This window comes from Caloenas nicobarica, chromosome 10, assembly GCF_036013445.1.
Source record: "Caloenas nicobarica isolate bCalNic1 chromosome 10, bCalNic1.hap1, whole genome shotgun sequence".
In the NCBI taxonomy this organism is placed as follows: domain Eukaryota; kingdom Metazoa; phylum Chordata; class Aves; order Columbiformes; family Columbidae; genus Caloenas; species Caloenas nicobarica.
Genome location: NC_088254.1, coordinates 4,608,967 through 4,636,619, shown reverse-complemented (window position 1 = coordinate 4,636,619; position 27,653 = coordinate 4,608,967). Strand labels below are relative to the sequence as shown.

The 27,653-nt window shown below is 37.8% G+C and overlaps 2 protein-coding genes and 1 long non-coding RNA gene across 5 annotated transcripts in view; 1 reads left to right on the top strand and 2 right to left on the bottom strand.

The window, feature by feature from the left end:
* The window catches only part of TMEM266 (transmembrane protein 266), a 92,763-nt gene extending 85,708 nt beyond the window's left edge, over positions 1-7,055 (bottom strand). Inside the window, exons 1-2 of the mRNA XM_065642148.1 lie at positions 6,989-7,055; positions 2,425-2,553 (exon numbers count right to left, since the gene is read on the bottom strand). The gene's annotated coding sequence lies outside the window, so the exon portion shown is untranslated. The remainder of the gene's footprint in view (positions 1-2,424; positions 2,554-6,988) is intronic.
* Positions 454-26,580, top strand: NRG4 (neuregulin 4). Of its 3 annotated transcripts, none has more exons than XM_065642155.1 (8): positions 454-497; positions 947-1,090; positions 2,463-2,557; positions 6,378-6,443; positions 10,164-10,257; positions 18,178-18,327; positions 23,175-23,254; positions 23,355-26,580. In XM_065642155.1, exons 4-8 carry the CDS (start codon positions 6,434-6,436, stop codon positions 23,369-23,371), a joined length of 351 nt encoding a protein of 116 aa, XP_065498227.1. In that variant the 5' UTR covers positions 454-497; positions 947-1,090; positions 2,463-2,557; positions 6,378-6,433; the 3' UTR covers positions 23,372-26,580. The 3 variants fall into 3 exon arrangements, with proteins under 3 accessions (XP_065498227.1, XP_065498224.1, XP_065498223.1); XM_065642152.1 differs by lacking the exon at positions 454-497 and adding an exon at positions 660-793 and having other exon boundaries at positions 2,467-2,557; XM_065642151.1 differs by lacking the exon at positions 454-497 and adding an exon at positions 660-793.
* LOC135992766 (uncharacterized) lies at positions 10,872-13,445 on the bottom strand. The gene is made up of 3 exons (XR_010606764.1): positions 13,395-13,445; positions 12,993-13,071; positions 10,872-10,920 (listed from the first exon to the last, which is right to left on the bottom strand). It is a non-coding gene; the product is annotated as an uncharacterized LOC135992766 (long non-coding RNA).
* Positions 26,581-27,653: the final 1,073 nt, after the last annotated feature.

Genomic DNA, 27,653 nt, shown 5'->3' with positions numbered 1-27,653 from the left:
GAGACCACCCACCCCCCGGCCCACGCCGCCCCGTCCGCGTCCCGACGGACCCGGCGGGAGGGTGCTCCGGCCCCGCCGCAGGCCGGCCCGCGGCTGGGCGCCCCCAAACCCTCCCCGCCGGCCCCGCCGCCGGGAAGTTGGCGGAAGGCGGCGCCCGCTATCAAACTTTCTCCACCGCGGAGCGGCTCCCCGCGCCCCCTCCGCCAGCGCGGCCCCGCCAGAGCGGCGCCGGGACCCCGCCGGGCCGCTCCGCCCGCCCCCGGGGGCGGCCCGCCGCGGCGGCAGGGCGTACGGCGGCACCGGGAGGCGGAGGGGGGTCCCCAGCGCCGCGCACGGCCGCGCCGGGGCACGGCACATACCTGCTGCCCGCCACGGCGGCACCCGCGCAGCCCTGCTCCGCCAACGGCCCGGCGCGCGGCGCGGGGGAGGGGGACTGCCTGCGCGCGCGCCCGCCCTCCCCTCCCGGGTCGCCTTGGAAACAACGGGCCGTCGCTCGGGTCGGTGAGCGGGAGGGAAAGGAGGGGGGGAGGCGGTTTAAAGGGGGCGCGCGCGCGTGCTCGCCCCGCGTCACGTGGGCGGTGCCAGGCCAATGGCGGCGGCGCGGGGCGGGAGCCGTAGTACTACGGGCTGGGGAAGGTGAGGCCCCAGGGGGCGGGGCGCCCGCCACAGCCACCGCCCCCCACAGCCACCGCCCCCCGCCCCCGGGAGGACTCAGGGCAGGAGCCGCCGTGTCGCGATCGCCGACCCCCGAGACAGGGCCGGCAGGGGGGACCCCAGTGTGCGGGGCCGCGGGGTGAGAGGACCCGGAGTGAGCGGCCGCTGCAGCCCGGGGGCGGCGGGGGCCGGTTTCTGTCGGGGCGGCCGCCCTGCAAGGCGCGCCGGGGCTTTAACAACGTTTTTCTTAAAGTTCTGCCTGTTCTTTTTGTGTTTTGTTCTGTTTTTATAGACACCAGGATTACATAACTGCGTACGGAGAGAGCAGCTGCAAGATTACACGATGCAGATTAGAGATTACGTTGATTCAGCAGATTGTCCTGTGCATGTCTGAGAAAGATTACACCAGCAGAGTTAAGAATACCCATTTGCTGTGGTAAGCCGCCGCTTAAGTAGGACAAATTAACTCAATAGAAAATTAAATGCAGAAAAAAAGGGAAATAAAAAAACCCTTAAGGTCAAGCACGTGCTTTAAATGGACAAAATAAAAATAATAATTAAAAAAGAGATTGAAATTCAAGTTTTAACAACTCTCTTTCCTGTGCTGAACTGCTATGCAATAGCCTGCATTGGCAGCAATCAGTTATTACTGTCTGGATGGATGATGTTTAGATTAAAAAAATCAAAATCACTGTTATGAAGACTATTTACATTAGCTTCCTGATCACTACTGAGTAAGAGTAAAAGAGATATATATATTTAGTATGTCGCAATTATGTAAGTGATATTGGTCTGTTTTATCAAATGACCATGTGCTAAACTGTCTCCTTGTACGCCAGTTTGTAATATGGATTTTTTGAGTTCTGATTTTTGGATCTGAGATTACTGACATTTGAGAGCTTACATTCTCATGTCAGCTATCTACTTTATCTGCCACTGAGATATGAATAAAAATTAATCACACAATAAGAACCTTTAAGTTCTGTTAAATTTCAGTTGATTTCTTAGGCACTTTAGAGATGAAACTTGGCATCAAAAGTGCCACAGACAAAATCAGTAAACCCACTGAATGAACGAATAGTGTTGCAGGTTTTCTTTCCAGCCTTGAGAGTGTTGGGGTTTTTTAATGCAAGTGTGTTCTAAAATTTATTATTCACACACAGAGGAGCATGCAGAAGCTCAAGACTGGAATCTCTGTCTCAAAATTACAAATACGTAGTATGACTACAAGTAGACACATTTGACAGAAGCCTCAACTGAAATGTAGCTTTGCCAGCTTGTGTATGAATATCTCATACAGCAGAACTGGGATTTCAATGGGAATTTACAGTTGGTTGCAAACTCCTGATAAAATTGTAGGAATGGAAGGTTTTCCCTTAAATTTACTGTAATGTCTCACATTGTGATTTCAATGTCATGATAACAGTTTTACCAGCTGTTTTAGTATATAATTAATCCTAGACATACTTCAGTGGATAAAATCAAAACGTAAACCTAATTTTTTGCTGTAGGCAGTCCTAAGACAAGAGGACTCGGTCATTTGTTGTCGTTTCAGAAAACAGTAATGAAAATAATTTTGAACAACTGTATTCAAAAGAGGTACCTGTTAATTACAAGTGTGTTGAGATTTTTAAGCTATTGAGCATCTGCCTTCACTTCTGTCTTTTGTTAGAGTTCCTTTATGTTGTGGCTATCCCATCTTAAAAGAAACTCAGTGTGTAAATTTGAGTAACGCATTATCCTTAGGACAAATTTGTTGTTATATCTCACCTTGCATTCTTCCTTATTGAGATCTCTGTTTGTTCCAGGCAGCTTGATGGATATTCTCTGATGCCTGATGATTTTCTGTGCTAAAATCGGTTATGAGCTTCATATGATAAGGGTATTGGAAGTTATCACCTAGGTAAGAAAATAAACAGACTCCTTTTAACAAGACTTCAGGACAGTTCCTGGGTCTTGGGGAAAATAAAAGGCATAGGCTACTAACTGCTTGATAGATATCAAGGACACATCTCAGGAGGAAATTTATGTTTAATTAGCCTGCTAAGCAGATAGTGCAATTTTAATTTTTTTTTTCACAACACAAATATTTGAGCTCAGTATTGGGGCAGAAGGAGATTTTACTTCTTTTGGATTTTAAAAAAGAATACATAATGCAGTAAAAATCCCATTCTTAGAGACAGCTGTAAGGTGCAACTTAATCTAAATGAACAAACAAGGTATATTTGAAATAGCCATGTGACTGAAATGATCTGCTTTAATTTGGAGGAGAGTTTATATTGAGATGAATTTTAAGAATGTTTGGATAGCAAAGAACCATAAAACAAAATGCAAATCATTATGCAGTGCTTTCTTTTTATCTGCCTGTACTCATTAAGACTTCCAGTTATCATCTTTTGGGGATACTGCATCTCATGGATGCTTAGGATAGTTAGCCATTAAAAGTACACAAAAATAAGTGGCAGTAAGCGTTCTGTTTTAAATTTATAGGGAGGCACACAGGTTCATTTAAAGACAAATCTAATGAGTTCAAAAGACTTGTTCCAGCCAGCCTCCAATACGGCCAGATATTAGCACATATTTTTGCTAAAGAGCTGAACCCATTGCAGTTTTGTGTCTGAGTCCTCAATTTGCCCAGAAATCCAATAACAGTTCCCCGTCCCCCCCAAAGAAAAGAAAAAAAAGAAAAAAACCACAACACAGTATTCTTTCCCTTAGTGTTTTAGTGCCCAAAGAAGTATGATAGTGTATAAATTGTGTGTCTCAATCTGTCGTTTCTCTGCTACAGAATAGTAAACCAGTATTTCCATGACATTTGCAGCATTCAGTGTGGCACACATGCACACAAAGTTCATGCTTCATTTGGCAAAGTACTTGAACATACTTTAACTTAGTGATTTAGGCTACAGCTAACTCTAAACATGTTATTTTAATCCTTTCCTAAACTGAAGCCTTTGTTAATGGATTCAGAGTACAAAAATAAATATGCACAGGACTTTCAAGTAACTGAAGAGGCTGAAATAATATCAGTGTATATCAGTATACACAGGTGTCCTAATGTTAATGTATAAACTGCAATCTTTCAAACAATGTATTGTTATTAATGTATTGTTATTATTAATACCAGTTTAAGATGACAAGGTTGTGGGGAAAAGGAAAGAACTGAGCTGAAGTTTTTCAACAAGCTAGCACAGAGCAAAATAGGCTATATTTTAAATTTCAGATTAAAATACTCTTACTTGATACACAAAGTAATCTTTCACAGACTCTGAAGATGCATGCAAGATAAACATTTGAGCACTCACAGAATTGGATGGTTTCTTTCTGTGAGAATAGGCTACAGCTGAGTCGTAAAAGAAGACTTGTTAGGTAGATGCACAAATTATCTCTTGTGTTTTAGTATCAGTTCAGTCCACAGATGGATGTGAGAATCGAGTTTAGCAACAATTTCTGCTATAGCATTTCATTTTCTTTACAATGTATCAGCTTACTTTTCTAATGAGATAGAGAGTCAAATTTATTATTTTTAGGACACCAACACATACTTCTGTTCAGAGTGCAACAAACACCCCAGAGAAAAACATTTACATATAAATACGTGACTACCTAATGATTTACTTTTCAATCCTAAAAAAAAAAAAAAAAAAGCCACAACTGGGAATGCTGTCAGCAACATCTCTTTTGAAAGTGGTCTTTAGACTCAAATTGTGATTATCAGAACTTAAAAAACAGAATTATGCAGATGCATATACATCCTCTTGGATTGTTTGCAGTCAGCTTATAAACAGTTTGTGTTACATGTACCCATTAGTCCTACTCCAAACAGCTGATGAGGTGCACAGCACATCCACTCAACACACTGATGCAGCAGAAACTGTCAGCTTCCTCTGGGGAATTTTCTGCTGGATCATTGGATTTAAGCATCTTCTGAAAAAGTTCAACTTCTACCAGTAGCAGTACCAGACAGATAGTGAGATGCATACTGACAATAAGATGCAGTAGCAACATCAAGTTATTTTGTCTGTTTGAGGACCCATCTCCTAATTGAATCTGGAAAAGGAGCTAGTCTGAAATTTATGTTATATATCCTATTTATATTTTCTGTTATGAGAGGTATTGGATATTATATAATTTTGTGGCACATTCTGAGAAAAAGGAAAGTAAATTAAAAAGCACTGCTTGCTCCAATAAAATACAAATTTAAATCAGATTTTTGACTGCTGCATATTATATTTTTATGGTGCAATTTACAGATACTACATTTTATGAATATTTTGAATTCAGCAATAAATTGTACCACTGGTAACCCCAGGAAAAAATGCAAGTGATTCTGTGAGCATAATGGGGTGTTACCCTACTCTGTACTTGGCCTCTGTATGTGTGTTTGTCTTTGTTGTAACCTCACCCACACTGCACTATATTTAAATTTTAAGCCTTTTTAAGAGCACACATAGAATCCAGATCTTCACTGCTAAAAAGAACCATCTTCAGGATGATTTATTTCTTTTAAAAACCAGGATTTAAATTCGGAAGTGAATCACATTGGTTTGTTTCTTTGTGCCACAGGCTACGTTCGTTGTACTTGGTTGTGTACACAAAGTAAACCAAATTGTGTATCTGGGAGCCAGCCCCAGCGGACAGCCTTTGGGTGGGGACCGTGCTGTTCCAGCCCCGTGTCATAGGGAACTGCCGTTTCAGATATTTGGGTATGGACAGGACACTTAAAGAGCTAGAGAAGCCTTTTGAGGTCCCATGAAAAACAGAACTGTCTGCCCATACAGTCAGTACAAATGCCTTTTGAAATGGGCCTCTGCGGACCATTACCTGTTCTAGTACTAAAAGGCAATTATTTCTGGTAAAGCTGACTTTTATTTGATCATTTAATGGGGAAAAAATATCTTCCTTCCAATATAGGACAGTTTGCTTAAATATTTACTTTATGTACACTTTAAAGTATAATTAAGAAAAAAAGAGCCAACATTAAAATAAGATCTATCATGTTAAGCTTCTTCAGTAACCTATTTGGTACAATCAAACTTGACAAACTTTACAAGAGAACAGAATATAGCAACGGTAGATATTTATAGTGTTGCCATATCTACAGAATAAGTTTTTTAGCAATGTCGAGTGACGATTGGTTTCTGTCCAGGCAGAGAGTTTCTATTCCATATTTTAAAAATATGAGTTCTGCTAAATTCACAGCCTATATTACTAATTTCACCTGACATCCAGCCATGAGAAAGACTCAAGTGAAACACACACATTCTCTCAAAGAAATTACAAACTGATAATTTCTTGTTTGTGAAATGCAAGAATTCCACCACCAAGATCTTACCTGACTGAATAATTATCAGTCTGAGGACTGGTTCAATTGTATGCACTGACTTTCAAGGTACAAAAGTCAATTTAATTTGCTAGCCAGAAACAATAATTTAGATTCTGAATAAGCATGGAAATTTGAAAAAAGTATTCATGCTTTAGTGTGAATTTGGTTTTTCTCTGTATAACTGCCCTTAGTTCACCAAACTTGATAGTACCCTTGAATGGTTGTCATTAATTGTGAATTAAAGGAAATTGCATATAATATAACAGTAAATTGCTGTTCAAGTACAACAAATGTCATAGCAGCAACACTGAAAGATGCCTTCCAGTAACTATTCCTTCAGGAAAAAAAAGTCAGTGGGATTAAAAATGACATGCTAAATTTACATGTTTGTCCGTAGGTGCTGTTTTAGAAGAATAGCCTCTGACCAAGAATAAAAATTGTTGTTGGAATAATATGCGAACAGGTAATTTCTTCCAAGTATTTACTTGGATGTGTACACATATATCATTAGAGTTCATTAAAGTTGCATTGATTTTGACAGCTGCCATTAGGATTGTCACAACCACTCCATAGGGCCGTCTTCACTTATATGTCAGCAAACTAGAGTCCGCCAGTCAGTGGTACAAATTGAGAATCAGTGTGTTTAGAGGCTGCTATCACCTCTGCCAGTCTAGTGCTAGAAAGAACAATCTTGTTTCATTCCTCTTCACTTCTCCCACCAAAACCTGACTTTTTAAAAAGTAACTTTTGCATCCTACTTCTCTTTATTTAATCTCTCATATAGAAGGATATATCAAAATACATATATATAATGTAGAACATATGTTGATAGAGTTTCTACAGTTGTATTAATTAAAAAGCTAAATCTTTTGCGTTTTTTTAAATTGCCCATCATCCCTTGACTTGTTGAACTTTTCTATCTTGATTATGGTAGTATGAATGTAGTCTACATTTGACTTTCAAAGCATACAATTTGCATTTTTAGATTAATATAATGTATTGACTTACCTCATGAAAAATCATAATACATCCGCTGATGCTAATGTAATGGGTTTTGGCTTGTATTGAACCCCTCTGATTCTCCAGTATAGTCTTTTGCATCATTACCTATAAATTTAAAGGGATAAACTGTTGCTTTCATACATTCCTGTCCATAAATATAGAGCTCTAGCTTTCAAATTTGGTCCAAACTACTGCATTTCAGTAAAGTGGGTATGGAGTATTTCTGAATTGTAGCAAAACCCACTACTACTAGTCATTAATTTTTCTTTTAGTGTTAGAGCATCCTGAATTTTCTTTTATTCTCTTTCATAATTCTGTCATCTACTTCATACTGTATTACTCTCGTTCTTTCAATAAGTAGTAGCAAAGTATTAATACATGAAATAGAATTAATGAGAAGCATGATTGGATGGAAAATGGGGCACCTGATCTACATGAACACAGAGGTTTCATCACATATCTCATTACTGGTAAAATTGAGGTTACCATTTTTCCCTTAGTACTGGAAAGAAGTCTAGCTCTGGAAAGAAATAGCCGAGAGAGAAATTGTCTGTAATTACAATCAAAATGGTTTTGAAGGCTTCCTAGGTACTTTTTGTTCTCTCTCTCCACCTCTTTCACTTTTCTCTAATAGGCCTAAGACAGAGTGCCTGAGGTATATTGCCAGAACAGAAATGTCTAGTTGGGCTGCAGAGCTTGGTCCTTAATACACAGATCACACCATAACAGTGAAAGAATCATTCTCCTAAATGTTCTGAGACCTGAGTGACTTGAGGCATTTCATTTTCTTCAGTACTCTACCGCTATGTCAGTGTGAGACAGGCCTACTTCTGCATAAAGATGAAGAAAAGAAATAGAACCATAAGGCAGGAATTCAAGGAGGTTAACAAGTTTTCATTAATTCTCATGAGAATTTCTTTGAAGGCTTTCCACGAGCTGTCTAAAGGGATTTTTCTGTGGGGCCTACATTCTACCATCTCGCTTTTCCATCTGGTAGAATTTCAACAACACTTAACTCCTTCAGATGCTTAATAGAGTTGAAAGCCAGTCAAAGTTGAGAGTTTTGCTTTTCCTCTCCTGATTCTTATAATTGTATAGATATTCTGATAAACTGTTCATACATTCAGTGTCCTCTCTTCATTTAAGGAAGGCTGCAGCCTCAATTTCATTACACTGTCATAGAAGTTCCATTGTTATGTTTGAATAGACTAAAATCAAATAATTTATAGTTCTTTTTTAAAAACCTGCTTCTTTTTTTCTGTTACCATTTTATTCCTATTGCAATTATACTGTTACCCATGCAAAATAATTTAAAAATTCTTTTAACAGTGAACTTGCAGTAAATTAATTGCTGGTAGACAAGCATAGAAAGCTTCAGAGTTGAAATTTCCACTTGACTTCTAGCAAGGTGGGCCAGAACACACATTTCTGTTACGCCACATCCTGAGCCAATGAAACAGGTCAAATATGAACAATCTTTCCAGTCTTACCTTCCTCCACCTCCAGCTCCCTAATTTATCTGTACATATGCAAAAAGGTCCAGTTACCATTTGGATGCTACAACTTCGATAACCTGAACATCAAAGTGAATTCCTGTTGAGCTCTGTGGTATAACTGCCTTCATCTTAAAATAAGGACTTTTACCCACATTCCCATGTCAATATGCCATCATAGAAATGGAAGAATGTATGAAAAGACAGGAGAGTGGAATTACTAGAGATGGTCTAGCGGATAGCAGGATGCATCATATTTTTGTTGCATAGGGTTAGCAGTAGCTAAGCATTTCTGCTACCCTTAGAAAAGTTAGGTTTATTTTACATACAGAGCTGTAGAAGCTCTGTCTAGAGTAGAATATCTTATGGCCACACTTTTCACTTTGTTCTGCAGGAATAAAGGGGAACCCCAACTCTTTTTTTCTGAAGGACAAATAAGAAAACTAAAATCTTGATTCCTCTTAAACAACACTATATTTTGTATAGAAAATCTCTTCTATACATAAATAGTGAGATAGCAGAATTCTTATTTTCAGAACTTCTGGGAGAAATAACAGCAAAAACAACACCTAAAGTGTGAGGTAACACATTACTCTCATGCTTGTGATGTCAGAAGACTGCTCTATTTTTCTTTTGATTGAGATATTGTGGTTTCCTAAGATTGAAGAAATATATTAAAATATATATGCATATAGATAAAATGAGTTACAGATGCATTAAAGGTATCATGAATATATGCAGTCCAACTTCCAAATTTAGACTGCTTTCACAAAGAGTGAAATGGTACAGTTAGATATTCTATTTAAGCATAAAATGGACAACTGCTGCTATGAGTGCCAACAATTAGCATCCTGCATTTGAGGTTATATTAGAATGCCTAATTGTGTTTAAAACACTAACAATTCATATAAGCAGCCTATTGAGTTAGGAAAAAGCTTTTTTGAGGTCTGTGAAAATGACACTGTAACAGGCAGTCTTCTACATAAGTGACACTTCATAGGCTGGCACCTTCATCGGATGTTAAAAATGGGGGTGGAAAAACCTTGTAGTGTCCAACTGCGCTATGATTCAGCTCTTAATACTGCCTGAAGCAGTCTCAGAATGTCCTGGTCCACACCTGAGACTATTCTGAGTTTCTCTGTGCTGACTGCGATTCTCTCACAGAACCTAGTTAAGCTAAAGATAGTTTGTGCCACTGGAACAGGACAAACCAGACTTCGTATAGGTCGTCATGTGAATCACTGTACTCAGTTTGGTTTGTGGTCATGAAAGGCAGGTTAAGTAACAGAGAATTCAGAAGTTCCTCTCACTGAAAGAGAAATATTGCATTTTTTCTTATAATCTAGGTGGTTTACATCTGATATGGTGAGAAATTTGTGATCTCTTTTGCATATTGTTACATGAAACAATTCTGCAAGACAGATAGTGCTATATGTTACTGGCCTGGAAGGCAGGACTGGCACCTTATTTGTTCATAGGGTGGTTTTGTTTGTGTGTGGTGGTTTGTTTTGGCGTTTTGGTTTGTTTTGTGGTTTTGTTTGGTTGTTGGTTTGGTTTTTTTTTTATTGGTTTTGGTTTTTTTAAGGAAGCCACCCCACTCCCCAAAAGTATAATTAAGATCTCCTTTTATTGATAAAAATATAGAAGTCTCTATTTTTCTCTGGTGTTTTTTTTTTTTGGTCTTCAAGATCATGAAGAACTCTGTGGCACCAGTTATGGATCTTTTTGTCTAAATGGAGGGATTTGTTATATGATTCCTACTGTATCCAGTCCATTCTGCAGGTCAGTGAAATTAAAGCTGTGTGTTTAAGTATTAGACAGTAGCTGTCTACAGATTATTTCTCCATTTTGCTTCTTTAAGAAATTACTGTTAAAACATTATTTAAAAGAAAATATCTATTACCTATGGCTGCTCCAAATTCAGTAATTCATTCTCAGATCCAGTTTGCAGAGATATGACAATGACAATAAGAGAGACATAAATGTGTATACTTAGTATGTACTTGTTTGACAGGTGCAGCAGTACTCAGTTACGTATGCGTTCAGAATGATAGCTGTATTTAGAACCATATTTCCTCCCCTCATTACAATACAGAAAGGAACAAAATACCCTTTGCCTCATGGAGTACAGACTGTAGGAAAGGCATTCAGAAAGGCAAAGTACATTCACAGTTTTTCTTCCAGATGAATTATATTGCAAAAATTCTTATAACAGAAAATGGCCTGACCTGAACAAAATGAGGAGGCGCAAAAAGGAATATAATCTTTCAAGGGAAAAAAAAAGAACTTAATTCGAGACTTACTATGTTCTCTGAATCTCAAAGGGCAGCTTTACAGTGACAGCCAAAGACCACTTGATAAAGAAGCACCAAGGCAGCAAATATCGATACTTCTTACACCATTTGTTTATGGGACTGTTCTTCTTTTTGAAGCCCATGTAGCACACTGAAAAAGAAGCACTTCCTGGTTTTACATGTGGATACATTTCTTGCATAAGTAAAGCCCTACCCTTTTATTTTCTCATTTACCAAGACATAAGAAGATGATAAATTAAATTCTAATTTTTCATGGTTCTGCATTTACTGATTCTGAGTTATCATTCATCAAAATAAATTACACTTAATTGAATGGGTTTACTTAATATAATGACAGACATTCAGACACCTATTACATACACTTAAGGATATTACCTTTTTTTCTTCTGTGGCAAGTTCTGCTCCCTCTTCAATCTTAGGCTATAACTAAGGATAACTAGATAAAACAGTTGAAAAAAGAAACAAAATATTTTCTAAGATGCCTAATTAAAGCATTTCTTTCTTTTGTTTGGGACAGTTCAATTTAGACATTTAAACTCAAGCACGTAAACTCATCTAGAAGAGGCAATTTTGTGGGAAGTGCTCATTGAAAAATATACACAGCATATCACTGTCATTAAGCATATTGTCCAATGTCATATACTGAATCAGATCCAGAAGCGAGGATAAAGCTCAGAAGTGCTGGATGATGATAATTCATTCTAACTGCTAAACCTTGCAAGCTAATGCAATGTAAAATAAATACTACACACGCAAGAAACAAAACATGTTAAACATTTTTTTTTCCTAGAAGGAATCCCGTATTATTGATATGAAAATACTTAAATGAAAAAAGAATGGTTAGACTAAATGGCATCAGTTACACAATTTCAAAGCACTCTCTCAACTATTGTTAGACTGTTTAAGGAGGAAGGGTATTTGATGCAATACCTGTAAATATGAAGGAACAAATATTTAGAAGAATTCACTTTCAGGAGCACAAGCTCGTCAGCATAGATAATATCCACTTTAAAGGGGCTCCAAATGAAGTCATTTGTAATTCAGGTACTAGAGGATTTTATAATCTGCTAAAGCAGAAAAGTAACATCTTAAGAGCATTTCTGTTATACTTGGGCAATCTTGTTGCATTTAAATGATCAAGTATTTTTCTTCTGTATCTAGTGGTTGATTATGAAGCTATATGGATTTAAATAGCAGCATTCTATTTAAGCATGTCCTCATTCTAAGCATGTTCCTTAATCAGTCAGAGAAGGCTAATTATAGATGAGAAAGGTTTTGTTTACACACAGATATCTTAGTAATCAGCAGTGATGTGAATAGAAACAACAGAAAAAATGCATCACTATTCAGCAGAATTCAGAAAAATATTTGGTGCTTTGGAACTTCAAGACTGGCATCATCACACAGTTGCGCAAAGCTTCCTTGATGCAGGTTTCTGCAAAATCCCACATAAAGCTTCCAGGTGTTCTCAAAATGATCATCTCCCACCAACAGCAAAATTGAATTGGTTTTAGAATCAAAGGCTGAATGATCATTAGTACAGCATTGATTAAAAGAGAGAAATGGAGCAAAAACAGACTAATGAACTGTGAAAATACCTGAAGACACATTTGCCTTGACATTGTACTTATTTACACAAATGTGTTGTGCTAAATGTACTTAGTCCAGATTACCCGATGCAATATAATTGCAAGTAATTTCACAGTGTAACTGGGAAAATTGCATCATTCTTTAGAAATATGTTATTTTGTAGCATGCTAACAAATTAAGAGCCACTGTTTACTTTTGATATTTCAGTTATTTTTACCATTCAGAAATAGATATATATATATACACACACAAGGTAGAGATTTAATAAAAACAAACCATCATTTGACCCCCCTACCCTGTGTAACATTAGCAGATTTTGAATACAGCTGATGTGTGTCAAAACATGAAGTTGCTCAGCTGCCATCTTCTCTCATTCCTTTCCTAACAATGAGTTAGTGTTCTCAGCCCCAAAAGGCACACCTGTCACCACAAACAAGATGAGCATCAAGCCCAGAAATGCTCAAATGTACTAAATAAACATGCAGCAGAATGGAGAAGGGTGGACAAGCGGCTGCCTCAGGTGTATCATAAAACATGAGGCTGAAAGCTGTTTGCCTCAGCATCTGATGTGCAGCGGTCCCATAATCATTAATTAATGCAGTGCGGAATTACCTTCAGGTTTTGTTGTCTGAGGGGAAGCTCTGGTATTTCCATTTTGTCTTACACATGAGACATTCTGAGAGTCTTCTTTCTGTATTTCAGACAGAATACAGATGGTATAAGACCATAAAAACACAGCTCCTCTGCTTCTGAGGGCATTACACTTGAATTAATAGCAAACACGCTCCTTTTGTGGAAGGGATCATATTCTGCAGAGGGCAGTGCATTCAGGCTAAGCACTGCAAGGGACAGAGGCAGACCTTCGAAACCTCCTCCCTGAAATTCCTGTGTATGGTTAAAGGCTACCTCTACTTCACATTTCCTTTGCTTCTACCCTAAGCCAATCTCTCCTCTACCTTTCCTATATTAATCCAACAACTCTCACGTAAATTCTTTCTATCCCTTTCTGTATACCTCATCCTCGTTGGGCTCTTCCTCCGAGATGGGTCCTTCATTCTCTTTTTCAAATATCCCCACGAGTGATATACTTGCTGTGCCGTAAGTCTTCAGAATGTACACACTGCAAGTTGCCGGTGGAGGGCTTCCCACTCGTGGGCTTTTCTTCTTCCTCTGCTTCCAAAACTATGCTTTCACATACCCTGGGCTCTTCTGAAAACACAAAGTGTCCAACTAGTATTTTTCAATTTGGAATTTGGCTTGAAAGGTAGGAACAAAAGTCAGAATACACACCAAAAGTATAGCCAAAGAAAGTCAGTAATTAAGATTTATTTTTAACAGGACATAAAATATAAAATACAACATTTTCTTATGTGTTAGAAAAATATTAGTGATCCAGATGAATATCATTGCCAGACATGGTAAAGCTTGCTATATAAACACATAGCTAAGAGAGTTCTAGGGGGAAATAACCCATTCTTTCAACTTCTCCACAGTAGTACCCTAAGTTTTATTTTACTTTCTATGTATACAAATACAGCTTCAGAGTAACAGTTTTGAAACTTGTCTTAATGCAAAACTTTTTTAAAAGCTGCTTAGGGCTTCCAATTAATTTTGCCATTGCTTATTCACTTTGGCTTTAAATTCTTTTTCATACGTACTAGATGACCTTATATTGTATGGATTAGGACAACTTTTAGGAGCCTGCTACAAACTGAAGATTATGGTGATTTTGAAGCTGTCAGCCATGTAATCTGAATTGCATTGACAAGCAGATAATTTTTCAGCTGTCTTCTTCTGCTTAGAGCTTTGTATTTACATGCAAGTAATTTTTATACCAAAAAGCATCCAGGTTTTTCCTGACTAAGGAAAACTGAAGTCAAGACTCTTATAGTATAATACTAGGCAATGGGACTCTGTGTGCATAATTGACTCAAATCGTACTTGCATTTTTAAAGTCTGTCAGATACTTGCTCATGACACCCACCTTAGAGTCTAGAAAAGAAAGAAACCTTACCTTCTTACCTAAATCAGGCAGGCAGTAGATCACTTGCACTGGCTCGGGAACTGCATCTGCAAACAAGACAGCAGTAATTAATGCCTGGTGTTACTGGAGGCCTGTTATGCTTATATTCTAGTTACTAATGAGATTTTAAAGGATCAATACAATTGCCGACATGCTGGTCATATTGTGACATTTCATCCAATACAGTAATTTCCTTCCACCTTATATTAATGCTGATATGGGCAGTTTTGATTAATACCGTATGTTGAAAGATTCTGTGGATTTCTTTAGATATGGTAATGTTTTGTCTCCAGCACAGCTCCTATAAGTAAGTTTGTATACAACAGTTAGGTCTGGCTTATCTTATCTGAGAAGAGGTGTTGGCATTTGCGTATGTGTGTGCAGGCATCTAGGAAAGCAGAAATCTGGATGCTATCTGAAAATGGGAGTTTCTAGATGCACAGCTTTTCCTCAAACATTTGAAGACTCTTGTCTTGCAACTCTGATTGAATTCGAAGGTGTGTAATTTCTTAGAGGAGGAAAGACCTTTTTCCATCTTAAGCGTCAACTTTGGAATGCTACACAGTAGGACTATTTAAAGCCAACAGACGGCATGTGCCGAAACAGCAGGCTAACGGCATGCAGATGTGATGTGCAACAGTAACACCTGCCTTAGTGACCACAAGACTTAAAGTCCCTCTTACTACAGCCTAGAAGCAGGCTGCTCTGTCTTTTGCCCTCATTTATTTACGTGCAGAAGCACAGTTGCCTGCCATATTAACTGCAAGCATGTCATGCTTCACTTGCGCTCTACTTTTAGGCATCCATTATAAACAAGATAAAGTATGAGTTGCTACTGTCTTTTAAGGCTGTGTATAGTAAAACTGACTACCTCTAGGAGACACTACCTAGATACCATCAGTCTGGATTATGTTCATAGCCCACATGCTTGTTAGAGACTACTTTTCTGTCTTGCTTGTAGTCACTGTGTATGTAACTCCACTGACATTATGAGAGTTCTGCTAATGCAACAGGATAAGCAGATCTTCTGAGCGAGTTCCAGCGCTAATTATTGAAATCTGCTTCATTTCTTTCACACCAATTTTAGGAAAGGACTTACAGTAGAAACCTTTCCCTTCTCTTGGTTGTCTTAAAGCATCAGTGGCTTCTATATTTAACATAGTGCTTCATCTATTTGTACATCAGCACTGATGACGTCAGAAAAGCTGTGCAAGCCAATATTTGAACATCTGAATTTTCAGAAATCCCCTAACTGTAGCAGAGCTTGTTGGCAGGGTCACATTAGGTATAACTTCGTTTACTTAAATGTAACCAAGAGATACCTCATCTCCATTTTCCTATTTCTATTAAAACCTCCATCATTTTTAGGTTATATGACAGTATTTTCTACATAGCATGGAGTCACTTTCAGCAAGTGGGTCAACAGGTCAGCACAGAGAAAGTGCATGTGTAGTTTTGTAATCCCTAATCCATTGCACACAGTTGAACAGATACTATCAAAGTCTCAAGTCATGGAAAACATATTTCTAAAACTTGCTTTTGTTGCATCCAGGAAGAACTAATAGGTTCAGCCTCCAGGACGTTTAAGTTTTGTATATGCTTTTTTGTGTAGGTCTTTTTCCGTTTGCTATGACCTTGGGTTCATATCGGCTTGTAGTTTTCCCCTTGGGCTTTCTGGCTCCTTTCCCTCTTGAAGACTTAAGAACACCTTAAGCATCTGGTTCTGTTTTCTATTTAGTAGAAAGTGGCTACAGTCTCAGTGACCTTTTTGCTACACTGTCATGACATTCCCAATTTTTTTCCCACAGTCTTTTGCAGAATATGATTATGCCTCCCATGCACTGTTCATGCCAACTCACTCCACTGTATCACAACAGTTCTCTAACCTGCACCTTTTACCTAATCCTATATGCAACTCTCTTCAGCTAGGAGGACTATCTTCTCTTCCTCCTGCTTCATTTTTCTCATTAGGCTAGTGGCTTACTCCCTTTGCACTCATTCTCTCAAAATTTTCCATGAGCCTTAATTTGATACGACAACCTATTTATTTTTTCTTCCTGTATCATTTTAGCCTTGCATTATTCTCCAGTTTTCACTGATATTCAAGAATAGTTCTATGAATTTTATATTCCATTTTCTATCCCTGTTACTCTATTCAGCTCTCCAAAGCATTTATCTCCCACTTGCTGAAGAACAATACCCCACTCAAACTACTCTTCTATTCTTAAAGTATTCTACAGTATTTCAGAAATAGGCCACTGAAATGCCACTATACTTAGGATAAATATCTGGAACATTATCTGAAGCAATCAGAGCAGTCTGCCTACCCTTCCTTCTCCCAGCAGCCAAACATAGTAACTTTGAAAAGTCTCACATTGCCCTTAGTAAAGCCTGGCTGTTTGATCAGTTGCATGGCTTTAATATCTGATGATAATTAAATCTTTTTTCTAGTGTCTAAATCTGCCATTACATTTCCAAAAGCAAAGAATTAAAAGAAATGGGAGTAATTATTTGTGCAATAGCTTAAACCAGTAACACTGAAACAGCGGTGCATAATGTACAGAAAGCAGTGCTGGGAGTTTCATCAAGCACACGTGGTGGTATGCTCACAGTGACCCATTTGTCTTCTTTAGATATGCTAGACATCTTTCCTTTTTGGCAGTTCCTCCCCACTCCGCCTTCTTATCCCTCATCTGAAATTATACCTTGCAGCTGCCAATGGCAGTTGAGAATTTCAAGTATGTTACAGAGTTCAGCCCATTTTTCTCAGCTGGAGTCTGAAATTGCTTGTGTCACAGACTATTATGACTTCAGTGCCAGAAATAGCAAGAAGGAGCGACATCTTTAGTAATACAAAGAGAGAGAAGCAAATTTACATACATAAAAGGATACATGCCTAATGTAGTTATTGAATGAAGTGTTTTCCATCTTCTGTAACACAATAAATACCTCGAGAAAACTTAGCAGAATAAGTGCAAAATATAAGACAAATGAAGATTAGTTTAACTTCAACCTATCTGTTTTTGACTCAATATGAATTACTAAGCCATTAATTGTATTTGTTTTTAATAAAATATCATACCAGTTTACCATGGTAAAATACCATATTAATTTTAATCCTTTCATCAGAAGAAGTTTTCAGAAGCTCAATATGTAAAGTAAGCATAGTAGAGAATACATTTAGCTACGTCTCTCTAAGAAAGGGTCATTCACCAAACACGTAAGATGTTCTGGCATGAATTCTTACACTGTGTAAACTGCTTTTGCAATTTAAGGTGTACTGTGTCTAAATGAATTTTTCCCTTTTCCTTGATCCATTTAGCTGACAGTAAGCAAGCTAGAAAGTTACATGAAAGGGGGAAAAGAAAGCATGACCACTGTGTATAAAATGAGAACCAGTGGGATGACACAGTTAACACTAAAGAGCTGGATTTAATTAATTACATCTGCCAGTGGCAGAGGCAGAATTAACTGTGAATTACACCATTATGAAGTATATTGCTAACCCAATGAATGTATTAAGAAAGATATGGTTTAATATATAAAAGCAATACGGATCAGAATACAAGCTTGATGCCTAACGTGTCCAATTCCCTTTGTTCCAGAAATACAAGGTGAGTGGAAATTCCATAAGAAAACCTGCTGTGAAGCAAATATAAATCTTGAATTATGCCATAACAAGTTCTCTCCCCACTTAAGACTGAAAGAAGCCTCGGTGCTTTTCATGCTAGATGACAAGTCACCACCTAATCTGAATAAAACTTGGTTTCCCAGATGTATTGAGAATTACACAGGAGCCCGTTGTGAGGAAGTTTTGCTGCCCAGCATCAAGTCCCAAACCAAAGGTGACCTGTTTGCAGCTTTCTTGGCCTCACTTCTTCTTCTAGGAGTTCTTATAATTGGAGCATTCTACTTCCTTTGCAGGTAAAAGTGCTTCAGAGTGCTGAAGCTATTTAATCAAGTAGAAATTTCTTCTGGTAATCATGTACTAATTATTTGAATGTAAAAGTATGTAATGAATTATCCATAAGGTTTGTATGGTTATTCAGCATAATTAATGGGGATGTCTCAACTTGTTGCTTGTAACATTTTACTTCCTGGCTTGTTGTTTTCTCAGTATCTTTTCTAAGCTATTACTTGTAGTTGCTTTGTAAAAAATACATGTAGTACACCCATTTCTGAGAGATTTTACAGTCTATCTAGAGTTAGTACTAACATTTTAAAACATTAGTCAACTCTTATGTTGCCCAAAGATTGAGAAGTAGAAGCAAATTACCAAAGTGCTGAGGGATCAGAAACTGTTCCACCACATTGAACTGGCAGCCAAACCAACTGGTGCTATCAGCTCCCAATTGCTTTACTGCTCCTGGTTAAAAAAAGGAAAACTAAGGCAAGAATCAAATTCAAGAACAATCCCAGGTAGATTTTTGTTAAGTAACTAACATCTAGAACAAATCAGGGGGCTAACTTATTTATCTGGAATGATGTGTATTTGAGTAGTATGAAAATGTCAGTGCTAGACAGCAAGTGCTGCAGGTTTGGTTTCAGTAGCATTTCAGGCATATTAGGACCTCAAATGAAAACATGTAAGCAGTTGCTGGGATTAAGTCAACCAATCGATGGGACACTGTTACACCAAATACATATATCAGTACACTTACACTAAACCCGAACACACTTACTGTCTTCAATTACTCTATACATTTATGTATGCAAGTCAATCTCCTATGTCCCCTCATTTTCAGAGTACAGCGCTTTTTGTAAGAGCTCATTTTGCCACGTACTGTTAGTATGTATTTATGCCTTGATGAAGCAACTTACTGTAATTCTTAGCCATCACAGACTTGCAGCCTCGTCCTGTTACTCCTGTGCTGCATTTCTCCTTGGTTATGATAACCTAAGGTTCTCGCAATTCTGTTCTTTGCTCTCCCATAATCACATTGCCAAATCACCTTCTCTGATCAGGGCCTTTCAATGAGCGACCTTTGGAATAGCTGGTCTAGTTTTACCTCAGCTGCTGTCATGGAAACCCATTGAATGCCAGTTTTTCCCACAGCTGAATATATTTAGAAGACATAGAAAGCATTTGATAAAACAGAGTTTGTGTTAAAAAAAACCCTTGTTGTAGCGGATATCCTCCACTTTAGTAATTTTAGATAAATTAATCCTGTCTTAGCAGTGGAATGCCACAGCAGTTGTTCACTAAAGAACATTTTTAAAGTTATTAGACCAGAATATAGCTTTAACCAACTAAAGAAAAAAATAATTCAAGTCTCATAGAGGTACGGAGAGCATTTCTTTAGAAGTAAAGCTTGCCTCTGAGGAGAGAAAAAAAAGTTTTCAGAGAGCAGAGAATTCAGAGAGTAATCTGTTAAAAGATCCATTTCCTCTTGCATACAGTAAAATTAGGAGAAGGCTAGAGACACAATCTACTGAGTTTTATGGTCAAAGAGCCTTGCACTGCAAAGTACAGAAGCTGAGAATAACAGCAATGACAAGTCTGTGCAAGTCTTCTATTAAGACAGTTCAACTACTCTATTTCTTTATAGGAAATCAATTTACTTAAGCTTTACCCAACTGGTAGAACAAGTAGTAGGGCCTCTCTATTAGAAAAATAACAAGGGCAGCAACTCAGTCTTAACATAGTTGCCCTTGAACCTATTTTATATACCAGACTAGCTTGGGAAATCTCATAAAATCATGATCAGCTTCTTTATTATAAATAAAGCAACATAATTGGCTAAAAATTGTCTTGTCTTACACCTTTACACTTCAGAGGCTGATGTAGCACAACCACCTTCTGCTAGAGAACTCACCTATAAAAGAAACACTTCACATATAAAAGTCCTTATCTCTTGACTGAAGTGACCAACACAGGAGTCTTGAGTGGATAGTTTAATCTACTCCTCTCTTCTTGGCTGTATAAACAAGGATTATTGGTAGTAGCTGTCATTAATTTTTTTTTTTTTCCAAATTTGATCTGCCACCTATATCATAACATTCTGGAAGAGGGTAGAACTGAGGCTTGTAAGAGTTAGCTGAGAGTTTGCGTCATCCTTGACATGTCCTCTTGACAGGATATATTAAATTTAAAATGTTAAGAGAAGTATTGTGCTATCAAGTTTCCACTACTACACTTTATGAACAAATATGTTTGATCCAGAATCAGAAAGCAGAGAGTTTTTCCCCCATATTGTGTGTTAGTAAGCATTTCTGTGGCTCTTTCAGCAGAGGATTCTAGTGTGGTTTTAGTATAAACAGTAATGCAATCTGCAGGGATGCAGAAGAGGAGATATTAATTGAAATTTAGCATACAGAAACTGAATCCCTAAAATTATACAGAAAATCTTTTAGAATTTAGGAACTCCGTGCTGTATTTTCTTGTCCCTGCCATCACTTCTACCCCATTTCCTTTCCAAGTTTTCTTCCTCTCAGGCTGCTTGGCACAGATTTCAGGGCCAGGCATGTGCAAGTGCATTTAATGCTCCCTACCAACAAATCTATTCAGCACACAAGAGTGCAAAGAAAAGATTTCATTGCTCTGCTTATAAAACCAAATCATCAGTAAGGGTAAAAGTAACCCATAAAAGAGGGCTACATAAGAAGAGCTCCAGGTCAACAGTGGGAAATAATTCTCCCTTTATATTTAGCTGAGTCGTCACATTTTTATCAGTCAAGGATTTATTTTTTCCAATCTGCCAACAATCTGGTGTTAAGCTGATTTCACTCTGTATTTGATTATGTACTAGGACTCATCAAGATGGTATGGTTTGGGAAAGCAAACCTGCAAGGGGAAGGAGGAGAGAGAATCAAAAATAATGACAAAACAGGCAGTATTTGAAATAGCTAAAGGGTGAGAATGATGGAATGTAGAACAAAATAAAGATAGAGGAAAGGAACTGAATATCTGAGTGAAAAGAACAGCCAAGAACCGAGGGAGGGAAGAGAGAGAAGCGGTCAAGCACTGGTGATGAAGAAAAGCTGACTAGAACTGGAAAAGACAGGCAGTAGTCTAGGGTTAAACCTCTCCCTGTTTCTGGTACTTGCTGAAGAAAAGGCTACTGCAGAGCTATCTTAAGTGAGTCTCAGACTGATACCACATAATTATTTAGGTAGTAAAGTGAGTAGCTTTAATTTACTTTCTGAAAAAATTATGGGGAATGTCATTGCAAAGAAGAGACTATGCTTTTTACGTCTCCTCAAAGATGAGTATTCTAAAATAATTTTATATCATGTTGTAGGGATTCATAAGAATAGTACTGTCTACACCCTGAATTTATCTGAAAACCAGTTCAGTACATTAGCTTCCTGCATTATTTTATCAAGTTTTCTCCAGGAATGTGTTGTTTCATAGGCAATAAACGTCCCAAACCTTAAAGAACATGCTCAGTTCAATTTGCTACAGTCCCGTAAAAGCTCACCACATAAACTTATTGCTATTTTTAACTATTGGGATTCACTAGAAGACATGGCATCGTGCCAACAATTGTATTTTAGCAAAGATAGTAAAATATTGATATTGTGAATGTAAAACTTATCCATATATATATATATATATTTTTTTTTTTTTTTTTTTTTTGTAACACTGAAAAATATCTCGGATTGGTGTAGGCTTCTGTGCAAACTTTAGGCCCAGGAGCTGCGGAACCTGTTAGCAGAGTGTATGGAGGTAGAGCGAATCCAGATCTAGCCGCTCTCTATCTTGAAACAAACGCACACACCCTGGCAACAAATAGGTACTGATAAAGCCTGGGGATAAGAGGAAAGTATGCAAAAATCCTTGCTATTACATTGTTACTGAGGTAACAAATGGCACCTATTACTACAAGCAATTCACTTGCCAGTACAGGCCACCTGGCCTTCCTTCTCCAGAAACATACTGTTCAAGGGCTATGGGAAGAAAAAATGTAGCCAGTTAGTACAGATTACACATAAACCAGCTTTTACTTAAAAACAATATAGAAAACAATATAGAAGCCTGAATGCGACCATACACAGCGTAGAGGAACAGAAAAAACCCTAGGAAAAACTAAAATAAATCTGCATTTAATTTCTATACTTTAAGTCCATATTGAAATGCCAAAGTACCTGTAAAATAAGCATATATTGATGAAAGGAACTCAGGCAGCCAAAACAACAGGGAGTAGGAATAAAGCCATTTAAGCCATCCAAGACAACAGACTTCGTGGAGGAGTTATATCACCACAGGACACAAACTGGACAGAAGGGAGAATAGCTCATGAGTCTTCTCAAGAGAACAGATGTCTAATTACTATTAAAGAAAGGGAAAGAGACAGCAAGAGATCAGCTTCATTTAAAAGATCTGTATCTCCTCAAGAAAGTGTGGAAAATATCACATTATTGATATTTCACTCCCAAATGCTTAAAAGAGTTAATGATAGATTAAATACTTTTGTGCTATCTACTAATTGCTTAAATAAAGACCTGAGAAATTGGACAAGCAGGAACATTAACTTCTGGAGAGATTCTGAGTGCTGTTCCTTCTTCTAATCTCTGTTCTCCCTCAAACACATGTTTCTCAAAAATATTCAGTATTAATTAGAAAGTAACTGCAAAAGATCCATGTCACTTTTTTTCAGTGGATGCATGATTCAATTAACTTGTCTCTGATAACTTTTTTAGTTTGTGTTTTTTGTGGGGTTTTTTGTTGTTGTTTCTTTTTATTTGTTTTGTTTGGGTGGGGTTTTTTTATTATTATTTTTTTAATTTTTATTCCTTCCTGTTGTCTCTTTTTTGTTTCTTATGGTCAGGAAAGCTTCCATTCCAAGGACAAGTTCTTCAGAGTGTAGTGCCACCCTGGTTGAAACTACAAGCGGCAATGGCTGCAACAGTGAGTACATTTAAAGTTAAATTATTTGACTCCATCAGGGAGGCAGGGGAGGAAGTTGTCTTTAATGAAAAGCATGTGTTGTGTTTTGTTTATTTTTCAGAAATAATAACAGAGTAAAGCATTAGAGCGGAAGAATGGTGGGAAAACAACATGCAGAGCAACCCTAAGAATACAAGAGTTGCAGAGGATGATGTGGTAAGCGAGATGAGAGAAGAAAACAGACTGAAATAGACGGCTTACTTAGTGTTGGAGAAGACTGCAACTAAGACATAAACAGAGTTTCTACATATTTTTGAAGGTGTATTAAATTATACAGAAATCACTATAATCGCTATAATTTGTTTGAATTTTATGAGAAGTTACTGTTTTCACTAACGCACAGGTAGAAGCATGAGATAATTTTAGTTTTTTACTGCATAGGAAATATGAAATAATTTTTTTTTTCACTGCCCAGAGAATATGAGATAATCATAAAGGTTTCAGCATGAGGTGGTACTTTGAAAAATACATTACCTTCTGAGGACTCATGTCAGAGAAACCAGAGTCCACATTAAAGCTCAGCATCTGAAGGTAGAATCTGAGGGCACCAAATCAAGTAGAGCACCTGATCCAGAGAACCTCCTGATTAAGTTACATAAAGCACTAAAAGATCACTTTCTCCCCAAATTAACCGATCTTATATGTTATTTTCTGGTCTTCAAACCTTTAGCAGATACTCTGAAGGAAGCTGATAATATTATTTTAAAGACTAAGAAAGACAAAGGTGATTTTTCATCAGATAGGGACATGCCACTATTAAATACAGAGTTTAGGAGATTTGAAGCAGTACCGACAGCTCCATTAGAATCAGTATTACCTAAAGTGCTTTGCATAGCCTCAGTGAAAATCAGTCAGAGACAACTGCTATTAGATAACTTCCATCTGTTATTGATCAGGAGATATTCAGACGTAATAATGTTAAAGTCTGGTATACTATTTTCATTGAAGAAGGAAAAGGCTTGTGGTCATCTTAAGTGGAAATTGAGGACGGAAGTATTAAAAGATGATGTAAGAAATAAATACACTGAAGTTGTACTCTACAAACTCTTAGAACCCTCTCAGCTTTCTAGACAGACATGGAATAGTTATTCACTGTTACCAATCTTGTTTGTGTTATTCAGGAAACAGTTTGTACAAAAAGTGAGGATGAATAAACCAAAACCATGTTTAAATGCAAACAAGTTGATTTCTGAAGCAATGTTATCTTTGAATGAAATCCTATTAGCGATTCAGACTGCTTCAAACCCATTCCATTGGAGAACATTTCAGCTTCTAAAATTAATTATTTCAGTTCACAAGTGGTGTGAATTTGATGTTCAGGTCAAAATGAGATCAGGCTACAAATTCATTTTAAGATGGTCAAATGCCACAGAATGTACAGGGTAGCCAACGTTACATATAATTTAATAAAGCAGTACAACGCTCTCTAGCAATACTTGCCTACAAAATTAAGCAAGTAGTTCTGTGAGCAATAAAGCTAAGGAAACACTGGTTCCAGTGGGTCAGATCTTGCAACTGGAGCCACTGGAGTTTAAAAGAGGATTATGTGTATATGCAGGGAGGAGTGTATACTGTATGTGTACACTGCAGGGAGGAGTAATAAAGTGTCTCTTGTCTGCTTGACTCCTGTTTTCATGAAACATGAGATCTTGTGTCTTTAAAATTACCCCTCCACCAGCTGAAAGGTTATAGAGGGAAGGGGAAAACACTCATTTCTTAGGAACCTCCACACGATTTATTATAGTGTTTTGGCAAAAATTCTTTTATACCTGAAGATCATTATTTTCCTTCCAGAATCATGTAACTAAAGGTCTCTTCATAATGTGTTGCAAAACACTTTTGATCATTTGCAGAAACAAATGCCAGCCATTAGCAGGGAATCTCTTTATAGACCTACATAAGGTTTCCTATATGTTACTCAGTATATAATTTTTTCATTAGTAGCCCAAACACTGGGCAAAGTGCAATGAAAAGAGGAGAAATGGCTGTTCAAACAAAGCAAGAGGGTTTCTCTGTGCTGCATAGTTTTTTGATTTATATTGTTAAATATTAAGCAGGAAAACAAACGGGAAGTCCATTTGGTAGCACTTCCCATTTTAAAGGTACTTTTAATGTTGTGCGACCTCTTGACAATTTACTGCGCTAAAAAAACTTATTTTCCTCCTGGCCCTGCATTTTAAATAGCAGTAGAGGGGCTCTCATAGTATGACTGAGCTATTTGAAAATGGAAAGCAGAGAAGAAATTGGGGAGAGAACTTACCGAAATCGAAATGGAGTCTCTGCCATTGCTTTCTGTTGTGAGTGTTCTGACTAGGAGCTACCAAACTGACCAGAGTCCAGGCAGAAAGGGAAAGCAGTGAGCTTACCTAAAAGGCTAAAAATTCCTGCCACATGTTCAGCAAATTCTGTATCAGGAGATATGTACCTAGAAGGGACTGCCCAGGGAAAGGGAGAGCTGTAGCCAAAGGTGGTTACGGATTTAACATGGGACACCCAACTCTTCTACATTAAAAACCAAACCCCTCAATTATGTTCCTTTAGTATTTAGGATCCTTTCGGATTTAAAGGACATCACGCTATGTCCAGTAAAAACTGAGGAGGCTGTGGTTTAGTTTGGAGAGGAGTTTTCGCTTGTACTATGACCATATGCAAACCCAGGGCTATGAATGAAGACTTAACTGTTTATGTTTGGGAAAAAAATAGAACTAAAATGTGTTATGATTCCCTGGCAATGTTATTTAGATTAACAGGATGCGTTTGGTCACTGTATCTCTCTCAGATATAATGCCTTTTGTTGATATCTATATACTTAAATAAAGAGATGGAATATTCCTGTATCTCAGATTATAAGGAATAATCAACAGAATACAGGCATAAATTATTTGCTTTCTGTTGTCAAGATGAATGAAAGAAGTGCTTCTTTCAAGGAAGTACTGCAATATTTCCTGCACTTTGGGGGAAAATGAGCAAACAAAAAACTCCAAACATGTGCATGTCTGAAGACATTTAAAAAAAACCCTAAAAACTTTTTCATTATTGTATATAACATTATCTGTTTGTGCTTATCCAAAGCCTGTTCTTGCTTTTCTTGTGAATGTAACCTGTTCAACATAATCTGTACATAATGTGCCACTCAGTTCCATGTTTGGGACTGTGACTCCACAAAACCTTTCACCAGGAATTATTTCTGTAGCTAAGGGCATGTAAACAGAACGTGCAGCTGTAGAACCTGAAATAACAGGAAGATATTGCTGTTTTCATCCCCCAAATTAAAACTACAACCAACTTCTAACACTTCTAAATGCACCTCTATGTCAGTTTGTGTAACATTTGAACATTCTTTTTCAGTGTACATTAAAAGAGACTGTTTTCAAATTATCCTCTCGAAGTAACGATACTTTGACTACAGCTTTTGTACAGGAAAATGATGGGCTGTAAAAATGTAGCCGAGCATCCACTGGTGGCACTTTTTAACAGGGCTCTGTAATTCGAATCGATGTCGTGCATTCTCCATCACAGAATTTCCTGCTGTTTCAAGCTATTCAGTCATTATCACCAGTTGTGGAGATTCTAGGAGAGTTCCTGTTTTGAGAGGATTAATGTTTGCTCTCACTGTTGCCATACTGACAACTCAGCTAAGACAAGCTTATTTTAGAAAAGCTGTTTCTAACTCTTACAGCTGTGAAAATTTACCTTGAAAAGGCGACGACTGCCACTGATCCAGTGATGTGAATCGCTCTGAAATATTTGAGAAGTTTGTGCTGCCTGCTGATGTCAGTGAGGATCTAGATGTGAAATGTAATGATGGCAATTTAGAAATCGTTTCTTAAAAGCATTTAGAAGCACAAATCTCATTCATTCAGGAATGAAACTTTTTGCTCCCAATTTATCAGAGCTCTTAAAAAAATTCCAATTAGCTATTTATCTCCTAATAATTCTAACATAAGTATCCAGAAAATATAATTTCCAAATAATCCAAACCTATCTTATGGCTTTCTTTTAAAAAAAGTTTCCAGTTTTTCACTGTAGCTATATATTGTCTGTTTAGAAAAATACCCTACATTGGTATGAAGTGCTGGTAGGCATAAAATCAGTACAAGGGTCCTACAATGTTTGAACTTGTATTTGTTTGACCTAAAGCTGTTGTACCAAGACCAAAGCACACCGCCACCACCACAAGTGAGCTCAGTTTACCTCGCTGCACACCTTTGAGCCTGTAGTTCGGGAGACAAATTGCTAGACAGAACACCCTCCCGGCTAATCTGGAGCCCCTCTGAAACAACAGCCTCTTCTGGAGCCTGTGGCTGGCTGAGAAACTGGTTAAGGAACAGGAAAAATTGCAAGAAATTTGATCATTAGA